The 23,888-nt window shown below is 34.6% G+C and overlaps 1 protein-coding gene across 1 annotated transcript in view; it reads left to right on the forward strand.

The window, feature by feature from the left end:
- The window catches only part of LOC114334728 (serine/threonine-protein kinase SIK1), a 276,581-nt gene that overhangs the window by 242,902 nt on the left and 9,791 nt on the right, over positions 1 to 23,888 (forward strand). Inside the window, exons 7-11 of the mRNA XM_028284829.2 lie at positions 2,308 to 2,510; positions 13,031 to 13,593; positions 17,100 to 17,611; positions 20,255 to 20,465; positions 22,609 to 22,927. Coding sequence (XP_028140630.2) covers positions 2,308 to 2,510; positions 13,031 to 13,593; positions 17,100 to 17,611; positions 20,255 to 20,465; positions 22,609 to 22,927 — 1,808 coding nt within the window. The remainder of the gene's footprint in view (positions 1 to 2,307; positions 2,511 to 13,030; positions 13,594 to 17,099; positions 17,612 to 20,254; positions 20,466 to 22,608; positions 22,928 to 23,888) is intronic.

The raw sequence follows: 23,888 nt of genomic DNA on the forward strand, positions 1-23,888 counted from the left end.
CAGGTGAATCGAAAAGTGCAAATTTAGGGGGTAAAATAAACTTTCTCCTGTAAGGTTTAAATTTAAGTATGTGTTTGAGTAAGTCATTTAGAAGAAATGTGTACAATGACGGGCGATTCTGAAGAGCATAAGACCTTGCCAGGCGAGGGGAAAGATTAGGGGTTTTTCCTAAAATTATTCTTTTTGCATCGAACAATTTTTTTTTAGGTTTTTTGAATCATTTCAAACAGAAAACGTCTTTAGTGATTTTTCTTTTAAGTTAATAGTTTTTGTTATGTGAGCGATTGAAAATTTTGAAAATTGAGAAATCGGCCATTTTTAACCCTAAATCGGACATTTATCTAAAAATTTCAATGTTTCCAAGGTACGTAGATATTCTTTAATCATTGATTGATGAAACCCCGAAGAGTTTCTTGCAATAAAATATCGAAAATCCCTTTGTTTTTTTAATTGCTAATCAAGCGTGTGCTACACTGTAGTATAAGTGAGGACGTTTGAGTTTGCATAAATTCATTATCTCGAGAATGGGCAAATTTCAAGAGAAATACTCAGACAGGTCGATTTTTATTTTTGAATTAGGACTTTTTGGCATATATATAATACTAGTGACGTCATCCATCTGGGCGTGATGACGTAATCAATGATTTTTTTTAAATAAGAGTAGGGGTTGTGTGATAGCTCATTTGAAAGGTTATTTAATTCTCTATTCAGTAATATAAACATTAACATAATTATTTGTACAGGTTGTACAAAAAAAATGTTTCTTCTATTTGTCAAATTTAATCAAAGTTAATTTAATAAAAAAAAATTTTTTGTACACCCTGTATAAATAATTATGTTAATGTTTATATTAGTGAATAGAAAATTTAATAACCTTTCAAATGAGCTATCACACAACCCCTACTTTTATTTAAAAAAATCATCGATTACGTCATCACGCTCAGATGGATGACGTCACCACTATTATATATATGCCAAAAAGTCCTAATTTAAAAATAAAAATCGATCTGCCTGAGGATTTCTCTTGAAATTTGCCCATTCTCGAGATAATGAATTTATGCAAACTCAAACGTCCTCACTTTACTACAGTGTCGCACCTGCTTGTTTAGCAATTAAAAAAACAAAGGGGTTTTCGATATTTTATTGCAAAAAACTCTTCGGGATTTCATCAATCAATGTTCAAAGAATATCTACGTCTCTTGGCAACATTGAAATTTTTAGATAAATGTCCGATTTAGGGTTAAAAATGGCCGATTTCGCAATTTTCAAAATTTTCAATCGCTTATATAACAAAACTATTAACTTAAGAGAAAAATCACTAAAGAGGTTTTCTGTTTATAATGATTCAAAAAACCTAAAAATTTGTTCGATGCAAAAAGAATAATTTTAGGAAAAACCCCTAATCTTTCCCCTCGCCTGGCAAGGTCTTATGCTCTTCAGAATCGCCTGTCATTGTACACATTTCTTCTGAATGACTTACTCAAACACATACTTAAATTTAAACCTTACAGGAGAAAGTTTATTTTACCCCCTAAATTTGCACTTTTCGATTCACCTGGTAGATACACGTGCACCACTGAGGCCTGCCAGGTCATGGTTTTTAGCCTTGGTGTGCTATGAATTATAACTAAAAAAATTTCTAGCCTTACAGGACGACCGTTAGTCGGAGGGTTCACTAGCTCTTAGACTATTAGTTATCCATAATTTTTCAAAAAAAAATTTTCAACTAGAAGGATATAATTGCATATTAGAATAAAGTTTTTAATTCCAAACAACTTTTCATAATAGCAATTTTCAATATTGTGAAAAATAAAACTACTTTACTCTTGAGTGAAATTCAAACTTTTTGACATACCTCGTATAACATTCATACAATTTGATATCTGATGGTTGAATCTTGGGTTTTGGACCATGCAGAACATTTTATAACCAATAATTTTTTTCGTAAAATTAATAATAAAAAAGTTTTGTATATGGATACAACTTACAGGGACATACTGTATATTCTTACAAAAAGTACACACAAAGATAAAAATATTATTTACTTGGTCGGTGTTCTAATGAATATGGAAATTACATACCATTAGAGCTTTTTAAGACACGTAAAACTTTTACAGATGTCTGGCTCAGAAATATATCAACTGAATAATTAATCTAGAACAGTGATTCCCAAAGTGTGGGACGCTATCCCCTGGGGAGTCCCGTTAAAGGGCTAAGGGATGGCGGATTATACATATTATTATCTTTATTATATTATACTCTTCAAACATGATGCAAAATATTTTAGGATGCTTTTTTTTATTTTAGACTGCGAATCTCTCATACGAAAAATGTTAGTATTAGAACCGAACAAAAGGTACAGCATCCAACAGATTAAAAAACATCGGTGGATGCAAATGGGTGTACCGCCAATTCTACCTCCTACCATTAGCTTTTCTAATTCTCAACCCAACGAACAAATTCTGAGGCTAATGCAGAGCTTAGGCATTGATGGATCTAAGACGAGAGAGGTAAGTAACTTTACATTTATTTTCTTTTCAGTTTCATTGGAATCTTTCTGTTACACATCACATCACTTCTTCTTCTTCTTCGGCACTACAACCCAAATTGAGCCTTGGCCTCCTTTATTTTTTGCCTCCACCCTTGCTTGTCTGTGGCTGTTCTTCTCCATACACGGACTCCTAAAAGGGCCTGTGCGTCGCTGTTTACTGTGTCTTCCCAGCGCTTTCTTGGCTTTCCAACCGGTCTCTTTCCCTGCATTCTAGCATTCAGTGCTCTTTTTGATAGCCTATCCTCTCCCATTCTTATCACATGTCCGGCCCATTGCAATATTTTTATTCTAATAAAGTCTGACAGGGGTGTTTCCTTATAAAGTTAATAAAGCTTGTTGTTGTATCGACTTCTGAAGATTCCGTTTTCCCTCACAGGTCTTAGTATTCTCCTCAGTACTTTCCTTTCGAATGTGTCGAGTTTGTTTTTGGATGTTTCTTTCAGGACTCATGCTGCACTGCATAGCATGCTATTAGTCGAACTTACCGTCACTTGCTGTTGCGTTTAGTAAATTTCAATTTCCGACTTGCAAGTGACAGTAAGTCACTTGCTGTTGCGTTTAGTAAATTTCAATTTCCGACTTATCATCGACTTATTTCGTATGCTTTAAATGATGACGCACGGGTAAAGACTCGCGGACTCACCTGTACATCTTCTTTTTTGGTCGATCGTATCCCTCAACGCCCTCAACGATAATCCATAAATACGTTGCTAAAGATTTCTAAAAACAACTGCTTTAGATATAAAAGCAGACTAAAAATCTAAAAATCAAAGGAATAACACAGAAAACGCAAAAATTCGTCGATATAATTTAACTAACCTATAAAATGCCAATACTGTCAAAATTTAATAAATGTCGTTAGTGCCAAAATTTTATAACAGTGGAGTAAACTGCCTGCGGTTGGATCAATGACAAACAAGCATTAAAACGCGGTAAATTTGAATCACTCCTCTTGGTTTAAAAACAAACTATATCAAAATTCGAATTTGGATATTGTTAAACACATACCGAAAAATAGAAATCCCATCCAAAATGAAAACGTGTATATATCCAGATGCGATAATGAAAGAAACACGTCTCAGCGACGTTTCGAGTAAATTAAATCAATACAGCCCGGGCGCTAGACCCGTCCCTGACAGCAAATCAGAATGTCCCTGAATTAACGGGTTAGCCACATCGAAGGAGGCAAATCTATATAATCCTTTTAGGTTTCTGCTAATCTGACGCAATCGTCTTATTATTTGAGAATACGTCTCTCGTGTAAGTAATTGAAGGACAAACGTAATTCTAACAATAAAAAACTGAAAACGTTTGTTTTCTATACTTCCACAAAATTTATTATATCTAAGTGACTACAGCTGTTTCGGCGGAGTGCCTTTCTCAAGTAATATAGTTTACAATGTGTTTGCCTTTTTAATCTTCAACTGAAGAGGTTGAGGAGTGGGGAGCTGTTTGTCTCGAGTTGGTCATTCAGAATTATATCTGTATTTTTCAGTTTATTAATTTCCATAGATTCTAAAAAAGATAGCTTAAGGCCTTTATTTTGAATATGTAGAATTTTAAACTCTTCATTCAAAGAATGATTATGATCTAGAAGGTGAAGTGCGTATGTAGAAGTGTCTGTTTTTCTATTGTTGAATGCCCTTTTGTGTTCTGCTATCCGTTTGTCAAAAGTTCTGCCAGTTTGACCGATGTACGTTTTCGGACAGTCACCACAAGTTAGTTTGTACACACCACTCTGTAGTTGCTTTCTCTTTCGGCTTTTATTGTTCTTAATATATTTGCTTAAGTTGTTGTTAGTTCTGAAAGCTGGTGTTATTCCTTTCTTTTTTATGTATCTGGCTATTGTTGTTGTTATCTTGCCAGTATATGTGAGAGAGCAGAAGGTACTGGGTTCTTTCTGTGGTGGTGGATACACTAATTTCAGGGCTTTCTTATGGAGTTTTTGGTTTAAAATTTTGTTAACCGTTTGTTCGTTATAGCCGTTGTTTACTGCTATTTGTTTAATGATGTTTAGTTCTATTTCGAAGTTATTTTTTGTCATGGGAATTTCTGTCAGTCTATGTATCATGCTATGGTAGGCTGCTAATTTGTGTTGTGTAGGATGGGATGATGAATTGTGTATAGTTGTGTCAGTATGGGTAGGTTTATGATATATGGAGAACTCATGTTTGTTGTGTAGTCTGGAAATCGTTACATCTAGAAAGTTTATAGAGTTATTCTGTTCTGTTTCTACTGTAAACTCAATATTATTATGAAGTGAATTAATATATGATAGAAATTGGTCAAGTTGTCTGTTAGTTCCTGTAAAGCATACTAGTATATCATCCACGTATCTCCACCAATATAAGAACTGTTTAAATACGGGATGTTTAGAAATTGTTGTTTCAAGTTGGTTCATAAATATATCTGATAGCAATGGGCTTAGAGGATTACCCATAATAAGTCCTGCACTGTTGTTTGTGTATATTTGATTATTGAATTCAAAATAGTCTTGATTTATGCAAATTTCAAGAAGGTGTAAAATTTCAGATGCAATGATCGGATTTGTACTATTATGGTCTAAAAGATTCTTAACTAAAACAAAAGTTTCTGTAGGAGGAACACTAGGAAAAAGATTTTTTACGTCAAATGAAATTAGTCTGGAGTTTTTGGGCAATTGAAAATGTTGTATTTTATTAACTAGTTCTAGTGTATTTTTTACGGTGAATTTAGGTGAAAATTTAGTGTATTCTGTAATAATATCTGACAGTTTTTTTGAAATTTTATATGACGGAGCTGTATAAAAAGAAACTACAGGTCTTATTGGGTGGTCAGGTTTGTGTAGTTTAATAAAAGAGTATAATTTAGGAGGTTGTGGGTTCATAATATTAAGGTATTTCTGTTCTGTTGGATTTAGTATTGATTTTGAATTTTCAATGGCTAGTTTAATTTGTTTTCGGTATTTTTCTGTGGGGTCTTTGTTTAGTTTTATACTGTTTTGGTTAGTTAAAAATTCTATTGTTTTGTTATTATAGTCTCGTTTGTCGATAGCAATAGTAGTGTTACCTTTGTCTGCTTTTGTAAATATTATGTCATGTTTTATTGATTTATTTTTAATTGAAACGGCTATTTGGTTTTCTTTGAAACAGGAATTATTAGTTTCACTACATACATCAGTAATAGATTTTGCAATGATGCTTTTTTCTATGTTTTTGGCAGTTTTGTTTAACGCTACTTCACACTCTACACCTAAATACTCTAAATTTTTTTGATTATTATGTTGAGGCAAGTTGTGTTTGAATCCTTTCTCTAAAAGTTCTATTTCACTATTATTGAATTTAGTATCTGTTAAGTTTATAAATCTATTGAAAAAACTATGATTTGAAAAATTTGTTGTATGAGTATTGAGTTTTTTACTATTGCAAATTAGATTATTTAGTTTTTTACATTGTGTCCGCCTAAACAGCTGTAGTCACTTAGATATAATAAACTTTGTGGAAGTATAGAAAACAAACGTTTTCAGTTTTTTATTGTTAGATAAAATGAACTTCCATCAAGTAACGGTCGAATCCATCAATTACAAACGTAATTGTTCACTTTCTCTTTTGTTCAGCCGATCAATCGAACAATATAACTCAATTGCCAAATCAATTTACATGCCAATTTATTTAGCAAATACAATTATTCCAAGCGCTAAAACTGTGGTAACACAATTTTTTTTTGTTAAACATCAATTTCTGGTCAAACACTTTGTTAAAGAATACAATAAATATGATTATTTTATTATAAACAAACTACACTCAAAAATGCGAAAAAGAGACGATATTTTTCCTACATCGTTAACCTATAGTACCTTTTTCAATTAACTATCTCTTTGTAGCAGAGTTTAGCGCCAAAAGTGTGGGCTAAATGCCAACTCCACGTTGGGCACCAAATATACCGTTGTATTCCAAATTATTTCACATTCCCTTGCTTCCTTGCTTGTACGTTACAATTTTTTTAATAAAGGAAAATGTACTAAACGCCACAAAAAAAAATAAAAAAAACTTTTAAATAAAAGGCCTAAAAAAAGAAAATGCCTAAACTGGGTATTAATTACAATGATTATTTCATTCATAGGAGATTCTGACCAATAGAAAGCTACAGAAATCTGAATTAAATCGATAATTTTTGATAATCTCCCGTCGTTAAGTATATTACGTCAGATGCCCTTCGTTGCTACGAAAAAATACATTCAGCGACATTAATGACAAATAATGTTTTAAAAATTATAAAAGTGATGACTTTCAATGGTCAAATATTTATAAAAATTGTGTGTTTAATGGTACTTATATAAATAAATTACAATAAAATTTTGGTTTTGAACAGTTTTATTCATGAAATAATCGCAACAAATTGCACTCGACCTCTGAAATTAATATAGAATTTTTGCTCTCGTGACACTTTGACATAATTTCAATCGCCTTCGGCTCGTGAAATTAAAACTGTCAAATTGTCACTCGGGAAAAATTCAATAATTTCAGAGCTCTTGTGCAATTACTACTGAAAATTTCACAGGTGTGCTCTAAGTCTGGATGAGAAAAATTACGGTTAATTGGCTCAAATATTACGTTTTTGTATTACTTTGTGCCCTTATTCGGACGCGATTAATTTACTGAAAACAACACTTCGCTGCAACTTTTATGTATAATATAACTTCTTCTTATTCTTCTTTTTTTGGCATCATAACCCTGGATGTGTTTACATGCCTGGCTATGCCCTTCCATTTAGACCTCTCTAGTGTCCTTTCAAGACTTTTCAAGACAGGCAAGAAATGCTTTCAACAAACTAAAAAAAGTACTCTGTAGCAGGGACATTACAATTTCTTTAAAGATAAGACTTCTGAGATGCTACGTGTTCTCCGTATTATTCTATGGGTTGGAGGCTTAGACATTAAAGAAGGATGTTTCGGACAGATTAGAAGCCTTCGAGTTATGGGCCTACAGAAGAATATTAAGAATAAGTTGGGTGGATAGAGTCACGAATATCGAGGTGTTGAGAAGAATGGGAAAAGATAAAGAGATTTTAAATACAATTAAAGTCAGAAAACTGCAATATCTGGGACATGTTATGAGGGGCGAGCGTTATAACTTGTTACAATTGATAATGCAAGGAAGAATACAGGGTAGAAGGAGTCGCGGAAGAAGACGCATCTCCTGGTTAAACAATTTGAGAGCTTGGTTTAATTGCACTTCTGCTGATCTCTTTAGAGCAGCGGTATCGAAAGTGCGAATTGCCGTGATGGTTGCCAACCTTCTTAGAGGAGATGGCACATGAAGAAGAAGAAGTGTCCTTTGCCTCCATTGTCTTAAATTCATAGTAATCAGGTCGTCTTCCATATCATCTAACCATCTCGTTCTGGCTCTTTCTTTTTTCTTCTTCCTATCGGCTTCCATTGTAATATTTTCTTTGTTGAATTTGTATCTTCTTGTTTTTGGATATGTCTCAGCTATGACAGTGTTTGACTTTTAACAAATCTTATATCGTTCCCCTTCCTTAGTCAATTGATTAATCTCGTCGTTTCTCCTGATTCTTTATATTCCGTATTCCTTTTGCACCAGGCCGTATCTCATTATCTTTCGAAGCGCTTGAATGTCTTGAGCTGCGCTTCATCTTTTTTATACTTGATTTTTGATATTGTTTCGCTTATTTTTACGTTTCTATTTCCTGACTTACGCTATTTCGGATACCCAGATGACATAGACAGCATAGGTAGATCTAAAGAATCTCTGACTGAAGCATTTCGGTCGTTAAGAGTAGCTGCACAGAGAATGGGACTAAATATAAATGTTCTAAAAACCAAATATAGGTGTTGCACTAGGTCAAGCAACCTGACCCCTACAAGAATAATAATTGATGACCTAGAACTGGAAGGTGTCGACACCTTCATATACTTAGGCTCGCTGCTAACTAAAGATAATAATGTCAGTGAAGAAATTAAAAGAAGAATAGTGCTCGCCAATAAGTGTTACTATGGCTTAAGAAGATGGCTTCAAAAATACCTAGAAAAATTATATTGACTGTATCTCTCCTTTCAATCCTGACCCCCCGGAGGGAGTGTAGTGGTCGACGTGATGTCGTGTATTGTCCGTCTCCAAAGATCTCTGTCTGTGGTCATTTCTTTTAACTCATGCATGGGTCTTTTGCATATTCCCATAATTTGGTCGATCCATCTTGTTGGGGATCTTCCTCGTGATCTTCGGCCTTCCTCCTTTCCTTGTATAATGAGTATTTCCATGTTTTCTGTGTTTGCTCTCATAACATGTCCAAAGTATCTTAATTGTTGGAGATGGACTCTACTGGAGAGTCGTTGGCTAACTTTAAGCTCTCTTAAAATTGAATTATTTGTTCTATGGTCGGTCCAAGGAATTCGTAGCATTCGTCTCCAACAGAACATTTCAGTGGCGTCTATATTTCTTCTTTCCGAATTTCTCAGGGTCCAAGATTCACATCCGTAGTATTGGGAATATTAAGCAGTTGATCAACCTCATCTTTATCGCTCTTGAAATTTGACAGTCCTTCCATATTGTGGTCATTTTTGCTGTGGCGACTTTTGCTAGATCACATCTACGTTTCATTTCTTCTTGTAGTGACCCTGTGTTTGTGATTAATGATCCCAGATATAAGTATGAGCTCACAACCTCAAACCAATCAATTGTGGTTATGTGTGGATGATTGTTATGTAGTCTATCTACTATCATGATCTTTGTCTTTGATATGTTCAATTGCAGACCAAATATTTGACTTTCGTTTTCAACCAGTCGTATAAGATCAATCAGCTCTGCTTGACTATTTGCAAGAAGGGCTGTGTCATCTGCGAAACGTAGGTTGTTTATTTTATGACCATTTATTGAGATGATTTTTTCCCATCCTTCAAGTGCTCTTCTCATAATATGTGCTCCATATATATTGAATAACTGTGGAGACAGTATACATCCCTGTCTAACACCCCGTTCTGGATGAAATTCGTTTGAAAGTGTGTCAAGAACTTTAACTGATCCAGTAGTGTGTTCGTATAGTTCAGTTATAAGCGAAATAAGGTGTTAAGGTACGCCTACTTCTTCTAGTATTCGCCATAAGTGTCTCCACTTTACCCTGTCGAACGCCTTACGATAATCTATAAAGCATATGTACAGTGGAATATTGAATTCCCTAGATTTTTCGATTATTTGTCTTATATTCAACAGGTGTTCTCGAGTACCTCTACCTTTGGTAAATCCAGTTTGCTCTTGTGGAATTTCTCTTTGAAGGAATGTTTTTAGTCTCTCATTGATTATATGTAGCATTATTTTACTGGCATGTGATATAAGAGAAATAGTTCTATAATTTTCGCAATTATGGAAGCTGCCTTTTTTATGAATTGTGGTTATTGTAGATTTTGTCCAGTCTTCAGGCCATTGTTTAGAATGCCATATTTGGTTACAGAGTAGATGAAGTAATTTTACGCCAGTTTCTTCTGTGGCTTTGAGCATTTCTGCTGTTATCATATCTGGACCTGGTGCTTTATTATATTTGAGCTTAATGATCGCGAGTCTTACTTCATTTTCAAGTATATTAGGTTCTTCTTCTACCTCGTCAGAGATTTGGTTAACAGGTTCTTGGCTTTGATCATCTTTATATAGGTCCCTGCAATACGATCTCCATGTCTCTGCTATAATCTTCTCTGTTTATTCTCAGAGTTCCAGTGTTGTCATCAATTAGCGTATTTTTTTAAATAGATCTCTCGGCTGATTATTCTGATCATGACTCTCAATTTCTTTGCATCTAAGAGAGAAAGAGTTGAGCAATGTACATCTCTGGGCACGAATTTAAATAGCCAATAGGACCACTCAACAGAAATTAAACAGCGAATATTAAAATCGAAAGCAGCATACGTTAGAATGAGACCCATTTTAAACAGTCGGGACATATCATTAAAAACAAAATACCGTCTGTTGAAATGCTACATATTCACAGTTCTGCTCTACGGAATGGAAGCGTGGACACTAACTCCTGCATCTATGAATCGGCTCGAAGCTTTCGAAATGTGGTGTCAACTGGGTTGACCGAATTACTAATGTGGAAGTCCTGCGTAGAAAAGGAAAAGAGTGTGAAATTCTCATAACCATCAAAACAAAAAAATTATATCTAGGACATGTAATGAGAAATCAAGAACGTTACGGCCTTCTCCAACTGATTCTCCAAGGGAAGGTAAATGGTAAAAGAGGACCGGGAAGAAGACGCATTTCCTGGCTTCAAAATTTACGAAAGTGGTATAAAACGACTACCTCTGTTCCTGACTGAACTGTTCCGCGCTGCGGTAAATAAAGTCAAGATAGCCATGATGATCGCCAACATCCGGAACGGATAGGCACTTTAAGAAGAAGATATTATATGAAGGGTATAGAATCAAAATTCGCTTTCTCCAAAATTTTCGTTTGTCACAAATCGCTAAAAACTTGTTACAAACAAGCCATTAGAGTTATCACACGGATTGAAGTTTTATATTATAGAATTTATCCATAGAAATTGATATTAATATAATGAGTGAAATCCAATTTTCGTCAATAAATAAATAATTGGCATTTTTGTTTGGGGAAAGCGAGTTTTGAAGCAAACTTTTGGAGAAAGCAAGTTTTGAAACAAACTCGTTAGGAGAAAGCAAGTTTTGAAACAATTCCTTTTTGGAGATGGAATTGTACAACTTTTGTTTTTTGTCGATTTTAATAGAATAAATGTAATTAGCTTGATACTGGTACAACAGATCATATCGGTTCCAATGACGGTATAGTTCTTGGAAGATCATGCCTATAATCCGTAATTTTTTCAAATTAAAGGTTTTTTTTTTCATCGTAGTTTTTGCCTATTCATTTTTCATCGGTGTTCTTCTCCTTGCCGTTTTACAAGATCCTACCGTCACTTGAACATCCATTACGAATAGAAGAAAAATATTACTGTAATACTACTTATTTTAAAAGAAAAAACTATGCACATAGTTAGTATTATTTAATAGCTAATAAAACTCTGGCCTGTTTTTAAACCAAGAGCAGTAATTCAAATTTACCGCGCCGTAATGCTGGTTTGTAATTGGTTCAACCTCAGGTTTACTCCACTGTTATGAAATTTTGACACTAATGACATTTATGAAATTTTGAAACAACTGGCATTTTATAGGTTAAGTAAGTTATATCGGCAATTTTTTGTGTTTTTTTTGTGTTATTCCTTTAGATTTTTATTCTACTTTTATATAAAAAACAGTTGTTTTTAGAACTCTTATAATCTGTATGGATTATCGTCGAAGGCCGATATGATCAACCAAAAAAGAAGATGTATTTGGTGATTTTTCTAGTGACTTTCTTGGGTGTGAATCTGTCTTTTTAGTTTACTCCTCTTGGTTTAAAAACAAACCATAGTAAACAAACACTGACGTTGCATTATACGCTGTGAGCTCGTACGTAGAGGGGATATTTACAACTTCGCGAGAGCCAGTAGTGGCAAGTCTGTAAACGTTTACCGGAAATTTGACATAAATGTCAAAGTGATTAATTTAAAATTAAAATTAAAAACATTAATTATAAAAAATATTAGTTGGTCAAAGCTGTGGTATATATTTTTACCTTAAATATATTTACGTTTTAAATACTGAATTTAAGTTTTTTTACTGTTCGGTAATATGTAATTATAAATTATTTTAATAATCTTAGCGCCATCTACACGATAATTGTGGAAGTATCCGAAGTAAGAAATTCATATTTTATCAATAGAACGTCAAAATGATTAGCAAAATCTTAAAAAAATCGATTAGAATTTAATTACTTTTTTGCGTTGTAAATATTAAGCGATAACAATTAAATAATAAATTTAAAAATTACCGGTGAAAGTTGAATTAGTAATCCGCTAGGAGCGCCACCAGCGAAGCTCAGAGCGTATACAAATAGAGTGATTAAGTCTGTGTGAGTCCCCTCCACTCACTTTACACGCCTCATATTGGTCCGTTGGAGAAAGATGGGTTTCACGCAGAACTGTCATAGGAGAAAGACGGGTTTGATTCAAAAGTCTACTTTTAACATTGCATTTATATTGGATAAAACTAATTTTGAGTCAAACTAGTTCTGGATAAGAATGGGAGAGGATAGGCTACCAAAACGAGCACTGAAGGCTAGAATGCAAGGAAAGAGACCGGTTGGGAAGCCACGAAAGCGCTGGGAAGACACAGTAAACAGCGACGCACAAGCCCTTTTAGGAGTCCGTGTATGGAGAAGAGCAGCCACAGACAGGCAAGGGTGGAGGCAAAAAATAAAGGAGGCCAAGGCTCAATTTGGGCTGTAGTGCCGTAGAAGAAGAAGAAGTTCTGGATTCGTGTAGGGTTCAACAAACAGATTCAGAAAATATAAACAACTCAATTTCGGCCATCGAAGGAGAAAGCGAGTTTTGATTTTATACCCTTCATATAGTAATAACCTGTTTTTTTATTTTCAGTCGATTAGACTTGGCAGCTACGATCACCATGCAGCCATCTACTACTTGTTGTTAGACAAGCTACGAAGCCAACTGGTAGGGGGCGACAATCAAACGGGAGCCCGCGAAGCTCAAAGGCGAAGGCCGTCCAACGTAGCTGAGCAGGCGATGAGGAAGATCTGCCGAGCCAGCACCACCGAAGACTGCCGAAGGTTGTTACAGAATTCCACAGGTACCCCAACCGCGAGCAATAGCAAAATTTGCACCAAATCCAACAGGAGTTGTGATTCTCCGCCCACGCATGGTATAGATGCTGCTAAGTTGTTGGCGGCCACCAATAGTGAAGACGCTTTGAAGATATTGAATCAAGCTAGTTCTAAAACAACGTTTTCTATGTGTAGTGAAGCCACTAAGCTGATGTCGACTTTGCAGATGTCTGCGATACCCTCACCTTCTGTTGACAATTCGGTTTTTAAGGAATATAGCCACCAGGGACATGCGTTGCCGTATTTACAGACGGGAAGTTGCCTGCCGTCGTTTGATATTCCGGAAACCAGGGGATCCATCGGGAGGTTTTCCTCAAAGTAAGTCTATTATGATTTTTTCTGAGGAGTGTATTGTGTAGACCATCGGTTCTCAATATGTGATACATGTACCACTGGTGGTACATATCATTATTTAAGGTGGTATACAAAACGCAAAAACAACCAAAATCAGCAGCACTATCAGGGTGGGTTCACTACGGAGACCAAAGGATGGTATCCTAGCCTAGAGCATGGTATCGTACTCTTCATATTCGTGAATTCTCGCATTTAAAATAATGTATTTATTTTACCTGGCGATCAAAACTATATTATCGATCGCTATGTAAAATAAATGCATTCTTTTAAATGCGAGAATTCACGAACATAAAGAGTACGATACCATGCTCTAGGATATGATACCATCCTTTGGTCTCCGTAGTGAACGTACCCTTATGGTTAATTAGATCACCTAGCTATATAGGTATTTCAGTTAGGTGGTACCAAAAATATTAAAAAGTATTTGGTGGTACATGACTCAAAAATATTGAGAACCGCTGGTGTAGACGATTGTGTTAAAAGAAACGTTTTTATTTTTAACAATGAATCATTATTTAATTTAAATATATAAACTAAAGAGCATAGAAATCTACCCACTTTAAACTTTATACATAAAATATATTTTTTTCAGAAACTATTACTCGGATCGAAAAATAGGGTTATTATTGCTTGAAGATAATTTAATATGCTTTAAGAGCGTAGGCGTAAATATTTTAGGGCTCTCCCTACTTTTTCTTTCTTTACATGGCAAATTAAGTCTAGTAAAATTCTCACTGGTATAGAGATGTAAACATTATTTGACAATAACATTGTCATCATTAACTTAGAAATGGTTTTTGAATGTTCTTGGATCAGTGTTACTTGTATAATCGCTTAAATTATTAATTCAGTTAATTAATATGATTATTTTTACACTAACTATGTATTTAGTGGTAACAGTAATTTATATACTATACAATAAAAACTCTTCGATAAATTTTGAACATCTTTAACAACAAAATACTTGTATCACAGAATATATCCTGGTGTATTCTTTGCTTGGATCTTCCATAAATAATAAACAATAAATAACTTTTTATTAATTTCACGTCTTAAAGCAATTATTTATCAAATACACTATCAATAAATCTTAATAAACAAAGACTAAGTTTTTCAACCTAATAAAAATATTTGTAAAATAAAATATTTTTAAAAGATTTTTAATTGAAAAACTTATTGGCCCATTTTCCTGGTGACACCTCCAAGGCTTCTACAATATGCAAGCCAGATGGATGCTGCAGTGAAGACAAAAGGGAAGGAATTCTACACTATGCAATTCACAACCCCCGTCTGCAGCTTGGTAATGTTCCAACGGAAAATGGACCTAGTTACTCTATAGGAGTAATACTAATATAAAATAAAATTGTATACCATTTTTATTGAGTTGCAATGCGAAGCCAAAGCCGTCTTAATTTTTACTTAGATTAGAGAGTGCAGCCAGCACTCTTATCGACGATTTCACCTCTTGTTAGAGGTTCTTCAGAGAATGCATAGGCTGCTTTCTCTACTCCAGGTAAAAATATCTCTCTGCACGTGTAATATATCCGAGATATTCCAATTTTCTTGTTTTTATGGTATTTAAGATTTTCATTTCTTTATTCATCTTTCTCAGAACCTCTTTGTTTGTGACGTGTTCTGTCCACGATATTTTCAGAATTCTTCTGTACACCCACAGCTCGAATGATTCTAATTTTTTTCATTGATGTAGCATTCAAGGTTCAAGTTTCCATTCCTATAAACAAAGTCGAGAAAACGTAGCACCTAGCCAAGCTAACATTTAGCTCCAACTTCAAATCTCTTGTGCAGAACATTTTTCTCATTTTGTTAAAATTTGCTCTAGCCTTTTTTATTCTGATTTTGATTTCCTGTAACTAATCACTAGCCGATAACATCGAAGATTTACAGATGATGCTAAATAGAGTAAATACAACTGGCAACCAATTTGGACTGAAGATCAATAGAAAGAAAACTAAATTTATGGTGATCAGTAAAAAGAACATTCAACATATCGACCTGAATATTGAAGCCGAACGTATTGAAAGAGTACACCGATTTAAATATCTGGGATATACAGTAAATGATAAGTGGGACCCAGACGTAGAGATTAGGATCCGAATTGAAATAGCAAGATCCAAATTCATAAAAATGAGAAAGCTCTTAAGCAACCGCAACCTAAGCGTTAACCTCCGATGGCGCGCCACAAAATGCTATGTACTCTCTACGCTACTTTACGGAGTAGAAGGGTGGACGTTAACAGCAGCAACTATAAAGAAGTTAGCGGCTCTAGAAATGTGGCTGTATCGACGCATACTGAGAATTCCTTGGACAGACAGAGTGACCAACACAGAGGTATTGAGACGAATGGGTAAAGAGTTGGAATTGTTAACAACTGTTAAAAGGAGGAAAGCGTCATACCTGGGCCATGTGTTCCGTAATGATAAGTACAGTCTGCTACAGCTTATCGTCGAAGGCAAGATTGAAGGTAGAAGAGGTTTGGGCAGGAAGAAGAAATCCTGGCTGAGAAACTTGAGAGAATGGTTTCAAATACCAGAAGCTGCGAACATAATACATGCGGCACAAAACAGAGAAACCTATCGTTTGATGGTCGCCAACCTTCGGTAGAAGACGGCACATAAAGAAGAAGTAACTAATCACCTATGGAGTTGATCATTGTTTTAAAGTATGCATATTGGTCGACTCGTTCGACATTGGATTCGTTTATCAAGAGATTCTCGTTATTTCTTTGAGTTTTGGATATTCTCATAAACTTTGTCTTTTTGACGTTCCTTGTTAGACCGTCCAAACTCCGCTATTTTGGTCACCACCCTCTGAAGATCTCCAATATTTTCGGCTGACAGTATCATCCGCAATCCGCATATCTAATGTTGTTAATGGGAACTACATTTACCTTTATTCCAGCTGTTTCACCCTCAAGAGCTTTTTTCAAGATCTTTTCCGAGTAGGCATTAAAAAGAATTGGCGACAACACGCATCCCTGTCTCACCCCACGACAGATTTCAAATTTCTCCAATCCTGGAAATATTTTTGAAAAATTTAAACGCAGAATGAAATATTACGTCAATACCGAGGGTAGAGAGTACCTTAGATAAACAAAAAGTTTCTTTTGAATGAGATATTTGAAAGTAAAAGTCACACTAAATGTTCTCTTTTTTTTCACCCCTGTGACCTATTAAAATAAATATTATAGAAGTTTTCAGAGACTTTCTACCCTCTGTAATAACGTAATCTTTCATTCTGCGTTTAAAATTTTCAAAACTGCTTGTTATTTTTCTCAGGATTAAAAAAAATAAAATGCATTTAAATAGCATTGGGTCCGAAATTTTGCGCCTATCCCCGTAAGTCAAAAGTTTAAAGTGGACCGATTTCTATGCACGCAAATTATTATCATATCGCTTTTCTGAACTAGCTGCAAAACTTGCTTTAATAATTATAAAAGTATTTACTTTCAGTTACAAAAGCGCAGAAATCCAAACTCAATACTCCAGCTCGACCGACGAAGGTGTCGAAACAGATCTCGAAGACCACCCCCCTCGCCTAAGCTATACCTCCTCAAACTCCTCAAGCGGCGTCATGACCAACTTCAACGCATCCAAGAGTCTCAGCCAAAACTTAAGCTGTGATAGCAACTTCGAAAGCCTAGAATATCCGCTGTCCGAATCCAGCGAACTGGCCAGCAGCTTGCCCAGTTGCACCTCCATGGAGAAGAAACCAGAGCCCGTGCTGAGTTCGGCCAGCGTGTTATCCACTCACTATTCGCTTACATCGAGGCCGGTTTTTCACAAGCATAACCCTCTGTCGCACATGTCGAGCTTCAAGACAACCAGGGGAATCACCAGATCGCCGGTGGATTTTCGAGAGGGTAGACGAGCTAGTGATGGACTCGTCGCTCAACAAGTAGCAGATACTAGTAGAGTGGTGGCTTTTAATTCACAAAAGTTTACTGAAAAACGTAAGGCCAAAGGTTAGTAAACAAATGTATCGTTTAGAAAAACAATATGAGATATTTTGATTCGCCTTCTTTTGAATGCCCTTTTCTATCCATTTTTGCATAAAGGCATTCTCTTTTCTCTGTCATCGACTTATATCTAATGCATATCTGCGGATTCCATCATGTTTTAATGTAGGTAATTGATTTCGTTTATTTGTATAATTGTGTTGTAATTGAATCGTTTCTATACATTTTTAAGATAACTGTTCTATCGCGACTTATATAGTAGAAAAAATGAAAGATTACACATGAGCGATCATATTAAACACATCTTTTCTATATTCCAGAAAATAATGAACTAGTACAAGTACTATAAGAGCAGCTTATATATGTATTACATGTACTTTCTTTAGCGAATTTTTTTGTTGTAACACGGTGACAGAAAAATACAGCGTGTTTTGTAGGTTCTTTCATGGGTAATCTTTCATTTTTCGTACGGTATATATTTAAACATTTTCTACTTGTTGTCTGGTTGTTATATATAGTGGCCAATATGATCCATTACAATACATTCCTTAATTTGTAATCTCACATTAGTCTTAACTTCTCATATATCTATATAATATTTTACCCTATTTAATGGCAATATATGTAGATTTCTATTAAGTGCGAGGTTCTTCTTATTCTTCTTAAATCAGGCAAGACTCATTAGTTTCTGGCACTTGGTCGTTGGTACCATACCGTTTATTTTCTTAAATTCTAATGAGTTCTGTGTCCTCAACGAAGGCCAACAGTTTTCTTATTGGTAGTCTTAAAATCTCTTCTGGTTCAAACCTCAGTTGACCAGGGAATTCCTGCCTTCATCACTTAGAACATTGCTATAGCATAGTATGTATATGACAGTCTCTTCCATTTCGCACTTTCTGCACCATCGTCTGGACATTCACATACGTTATAACAACGTTCAGAAACCACTCAATACATTTCGGCACATGACACATACAAATTTGAGGCATACGAATTTCAGCACTGTTTATTTTGCCGCATACCCTATTTGTGTAAGTAGTTAGGTAAAAGGTATAACCCAGGCAACCAAATAACGTTTACAAAACGTTAAAAAGACGTCATAATTATCCCCACGTCAGTTTGTCACGTTTTTTTGACGTCGAAAGTTACGTGAATATGTCCTACCATAACTGATGTCATTTTTATCACGCTTTAAACACGTGCTATAAAAAACGTAGTTTTTATGTCGTTTTTTTTTTATTATTTTTCATTTTATGGTTTTAAAAATACACAATAATAATTATTCGTATGGGCATTGTTGGTATTGCAATTTTTCATTACACTGTTTTAAATTTAGCTTATTATAGGCTAATAGTAAAACCAAATGTAAGACTATAAAATGTATAGAATTACAATAGGTACCCTCAATATGCAACATTATAGAATTTTCAATTTTTATATAGGTATACTTACTTTGTCAAAACTGAAACAACATATAAACTAATAAATAATTTATTAACAAATTAAACTCGATAACACATAATTAGTTCAATAACAGAAAATAATCACCAAAACAAAACAAAACACATAACCTCAAACCGTTTTCAAGAAGAACTATTGCAATAAACTAATAAACTAACTCACTTGAGAAAAACGAATAAAAATCTCTTAATTAACACGTTTCTTCAACTAAATATCTAAATGAAAAGTCTTATTTTATCACACAAAGCACGTAAACAATAAATGAAAAATTTCTTATGACAATTTAAGCTTACAAAGGTCAATATACATAAATACAACATTATCATTGTTGAGGGTTGCCAGGTCAGTTTTTAGTTTTTATTTTTCAGTAGTTTTGCTTTCAAAAATCAGTAGAAATCAGTACATTCTTTTTAGGCCATGTAAACACCGTAAAACCTGTGTTATCGGTCACCTGTCAAAATCGGCCACCTGTACTAACGGCCAGTTTCAAAATTCTCCAAACCAGTTTTATGAAGATTTCCTTATTTAAATAATCCAATAATGCCAGGTCATAAGTATGACCTGGTATTTATGGCCATCTTTATAATACGAACGCGGCCAAATAATCTCGTATTTTTAAAGCCCGTTTCATATAAATTTACCTGTTAGTAACGGCCAATAATGTTGATAGATTTCAGTAGGTCAGTAATTGGAGTTAAAATCAGTAGGTCTACTGAAAAATCAGTAGACCTGGTAACCCTGAACATTATAAGCATTAACTCGTTAAGCTCCTCCCATTTTTTTGACGTCAGATTTGGGCTGTCTTAAATGAAAACGTGTTTTTAAACGTATTTTAACGTCATTAATCTTACGTATTTAAAATCACCTACAAAAGACGTTTATACGACGTAATGTTCAAACACGTCTATATATTCAACCAAAAGCTGACGTTTCCTCGACGTTATTGACGTCACTTGTTTGCCTGGGAAGTTACAAGGTGCAATGCACTGGCCTTTTTGATTAATTGTAATTTATTTGTGAGCTTATTAATTGGGATTTAAAACTCTTTTTAGCAAGTAAGAACTTTTTCGTTCCACGACCTCAATTTATTTCACACGGTCGATTGATAAGTTCGGACATAGACATTAGAATTTATATTAAAATTAGTTAATTTATTTAACAACCACTAAATATTTACTCTATTTTAAGGTGTGTTGGACATGCACCTAGTTCAACGCGAGAATCAAAGACTGCAACCCCAGTATCCAGTACCAGTAAGAGAGACCCCCGAAGACGTGTCGCCTAGACAGAATCAATATTTGCAACCCAGACCCAACAAAAGGATCAGTTTGCCAGACAATTTTAACTACACCAACCCCGGTGTTGAGTCAGTGCAACTTCAAACAGCTATGCAACACAGGTATGTCTTCAGTTTTAATATGTGGATCTGATATAAACAAACTATTATTATCTAGGTGTATTGATTTATTAATTAATTCATTAGAGGTAATCGTGGACAAAGAGAGTATTGATAATACCTGGAAAAAATACATACGAAATTTATTTTTTGATGAGAGGGAGAATCAGTTTTTGATGAGAAAATGAGAGGGTGGAGGTATAGCTTGGGGGTCAGATAGGTACCACTCCATTACGGGGTGTGACCGGTTTGATCTTCGGACATGTGGGTTCCACTTTTCCATTGGAACACACATGTTCCCCGGGGCTGGGGTTGATACGAGCATGTGTGTGTGTGTGTGTGTGTGTGGAGAATCAGTCCCCAATACCTACGGAAACAGGACCACCTATAACTAATGGCAGAAATAAGAGCAGCCATAATATCACTAAAAGAAGGGAGGGCTCCAGGACCAGACGGAGTACAGTCTGAATTTCTTCAACTTCTTGATGATAAATCTTTAAGAATACTATGTAAAATCTTCAATAATATATATGACATAGACAATATTCCAAAAGATTGGCTAGTTTCAGAATTTATTACGTTACCAAAGAAACAGGGAACAAAAAAGTGCGGAGAATATAGGCTAATAAGTCTAATGCGCCATACATTAAAACTTTTTTTAACTATATATCGTAGAATATACAAGCTATACGAAGAGAGAAAACAAGACACACAGTTTGGATTCATGAAAGGCGTAGGTACGAGAGATGCACTGCTTAGTCTCCAAGTATTGTTCCAAAAATGCAGAGTTATGACTTGCGATATCTACACCTGCTTTGTGGACTCCCAAAAAGCATTTGATACAGTTCAACACCGAAAAATGATGGATGTTCTAACAAAAGCCCAAATCGATGATAAAGACCGGCGTCTAATACAAAATTTATACTGGAACCAATCAGCCGCAATAAGAACAAATCTTGGAGATGAACCGATGGAAACGATTCAGATTCTGCGAGGGGTTAGACAAGGATGTATACTTTCACCTATATTATTTAACCTGCATATTCAGAGGAAATATTTAGTAAAGCCTTGGAAAATTGCGAATATGGAATACTCCTAAATGGAGAAAGCCTAAACAACATCCGCTATGCATATGACACCGTTATTTTTGCACAGTTTATTAAACGGTTTACAGCAACAAATAAACAAAGTAAATGAACTAAATGAAAGATTTGGACTACAAGTAAACATATAAAAAACTAAATTTATGGTCATCATCAACACAACAATCATCCACATACATATAAGCAAGATGGGCCTATGTTGCTTACAATATGGTTCTATGTTGTAAACTCGTTATGGGATCAATTTTATCAGAAAAACAGGGATACTGCAGGTGAAGATAAACGTGATCTCATTAGGAACACTGCTATTACACGTGTTTCTGATGAGGTGAATACTTCGATATAACTCGAAATGAAGAGAAATGCAATGGTCTCCTTTCTTATATACGTTTTTTCTCTGCGTAAAACAATATAGAGGTTACTACTAGCGTACTCAGGCTTGTTATGCTTAGTGATGTAAGAAGAGAATATTCTCGAGAATATTCTCAGCCAGAAAATTCTCGGTGAGAATTTTCTATATTTACAAAAGCCGAAATAAAAATAAAAACTAGATATGAGTCAAATTATTGTAATTTAAAAAATATGTATATTGAAGTGTTTACAGTGTTAGTATTTATTATTATAGTGTTATATTAACGTGCAAATATTTAGAATGGTGTTCCATTTAAACAGAGAAAAACAAGTTGAGGGAACTGAATTTATAGATAATTTAGCGACTTTAAAATATAGTGATGACTCTGCTGAAATACCGTTATTTTTGCAGACAGTTTAAACGGTTTACAGCAAGAAATAAACAAAGTAAATGAACTAAATAAAAGATTTGGACTACAAGTAAACATATGAAAAACTAAATATAGAGGTTACTACTAGTGTACTCAGGCTTGTTATGCTACGATAATGGTCATATAGATGAAGATCATAAAAATAAAAAAAAAATATATTATCTATTTTTGTATTTATTTTCTATTTTTATTTATTTTGTAAATGTTTGTTTTCTCGCTTTCACTTGGCGATTATATAACAGAATATTTTATTATTTTTAGGTTGCTCCAACAAAAACGTCAAATTCTCCAAAAACAATGCGCTCTATCCCACCAATCAACACCAGTGACGTCCCTAGAAACCACCCACTCGCTGTCTAGACGGCAAATGCTGCGCCAAGCTAGTTACAAGATAGCTCAGCAACAACCAGTCTTGCCTCCTCTCCCCTTGTCAGAATCCGAAAGCAAAGATCTATTGGCTTTCCAGGCACTTGTTGAAGGCGCTGGAGAGTCTTGGAACGTTCCTAATAACTGTCAACTGTCCGAACCAGTTTCACTGCCAACGCCGTCTTGGCAAGCTACGAGTGCTACTTGGAATCAGGTATCTCAACGTTTGTAGTGAGCCCTGTTTGTTTACTGTTTGGTTAAATGACGGAAAGAAATATTTATTAGCATTCTGAGTTAATCAAGAATCAAATCTCAAAATTAATGTTGTTCTGAAGCTATTTCCTTGTGGCATTTTTATAATTAAGTATTTTCTATGGGAAATAAGCCACAATTTTACTAAAAAATGAATTTATTAACGTTTCGAAGCCCAAATCGGTTTCGTTGTCAAAATACAAAATACTATTGAAACGTTAATAAATTCATTTTTTAGTAAAATTGTGGCTTATTTCCCATAGAAAATACTTAATCTCAAAAGTAATGTACAACCTCTAGGGCCGGTTGTTCGAACACTAATCAAAAATTATCATTATCAAATATTTAATTACTGTCACCAACTGTCAATGTCAACTTTGTTTGGGTTGCTGAAAACATAATTATGGATTACAATTATGAAATTAGTGAATCAATTATGTTAATAATTGTTATGTTAATTGATTAACTAATCTCATAATTATAATCAATTATGTTTTCAGCAACCCAATCAAAGTTGACATTGACAGTTGGTGACAGTAATTAAATATTTGATAGTGATCATTGTTGATTAGCGTTCGAACAACCGGCCCCTAACCTCTGTAATTAATTTAGGTTCAAAGCATTTTAACCGATAACAAATATGTACATACAATCCTCATTTGCTTGAATTGGAAAGATAGTATGGCTACCAAACTAATTTATATTCTGAGTCACATTTTAGTTTCATTTTTTATACCTTATCTTAGTATACTTTTGTTAGTAATTGCCATAAATAACATTCGTTACGCCGACAACACCGCGATAATCACAGATAACGAGCATGATATGCAGTTGATGCTAAATAAAATAAATACCGCGGGAAAACATATGGCTTGAAGATAAATGCTGGAAAAACCAAATGCATGGAAACAAGAAAGGGTGCA

Source organism: Diabrotica virgifera, chromosome 5 (genome assembly GCF_917563875.1).
Source record: "Diabrotica virgifera virgifera chromosome 5, PGI_DIABVI_V3a".
Classification (NCBI taxonomy): Eukaryota; Metazoa; Arthropoda; class Insecta; order Coleoptera; family Chrysomelidae; genus Diabrotica; species Diabrotica virgifera.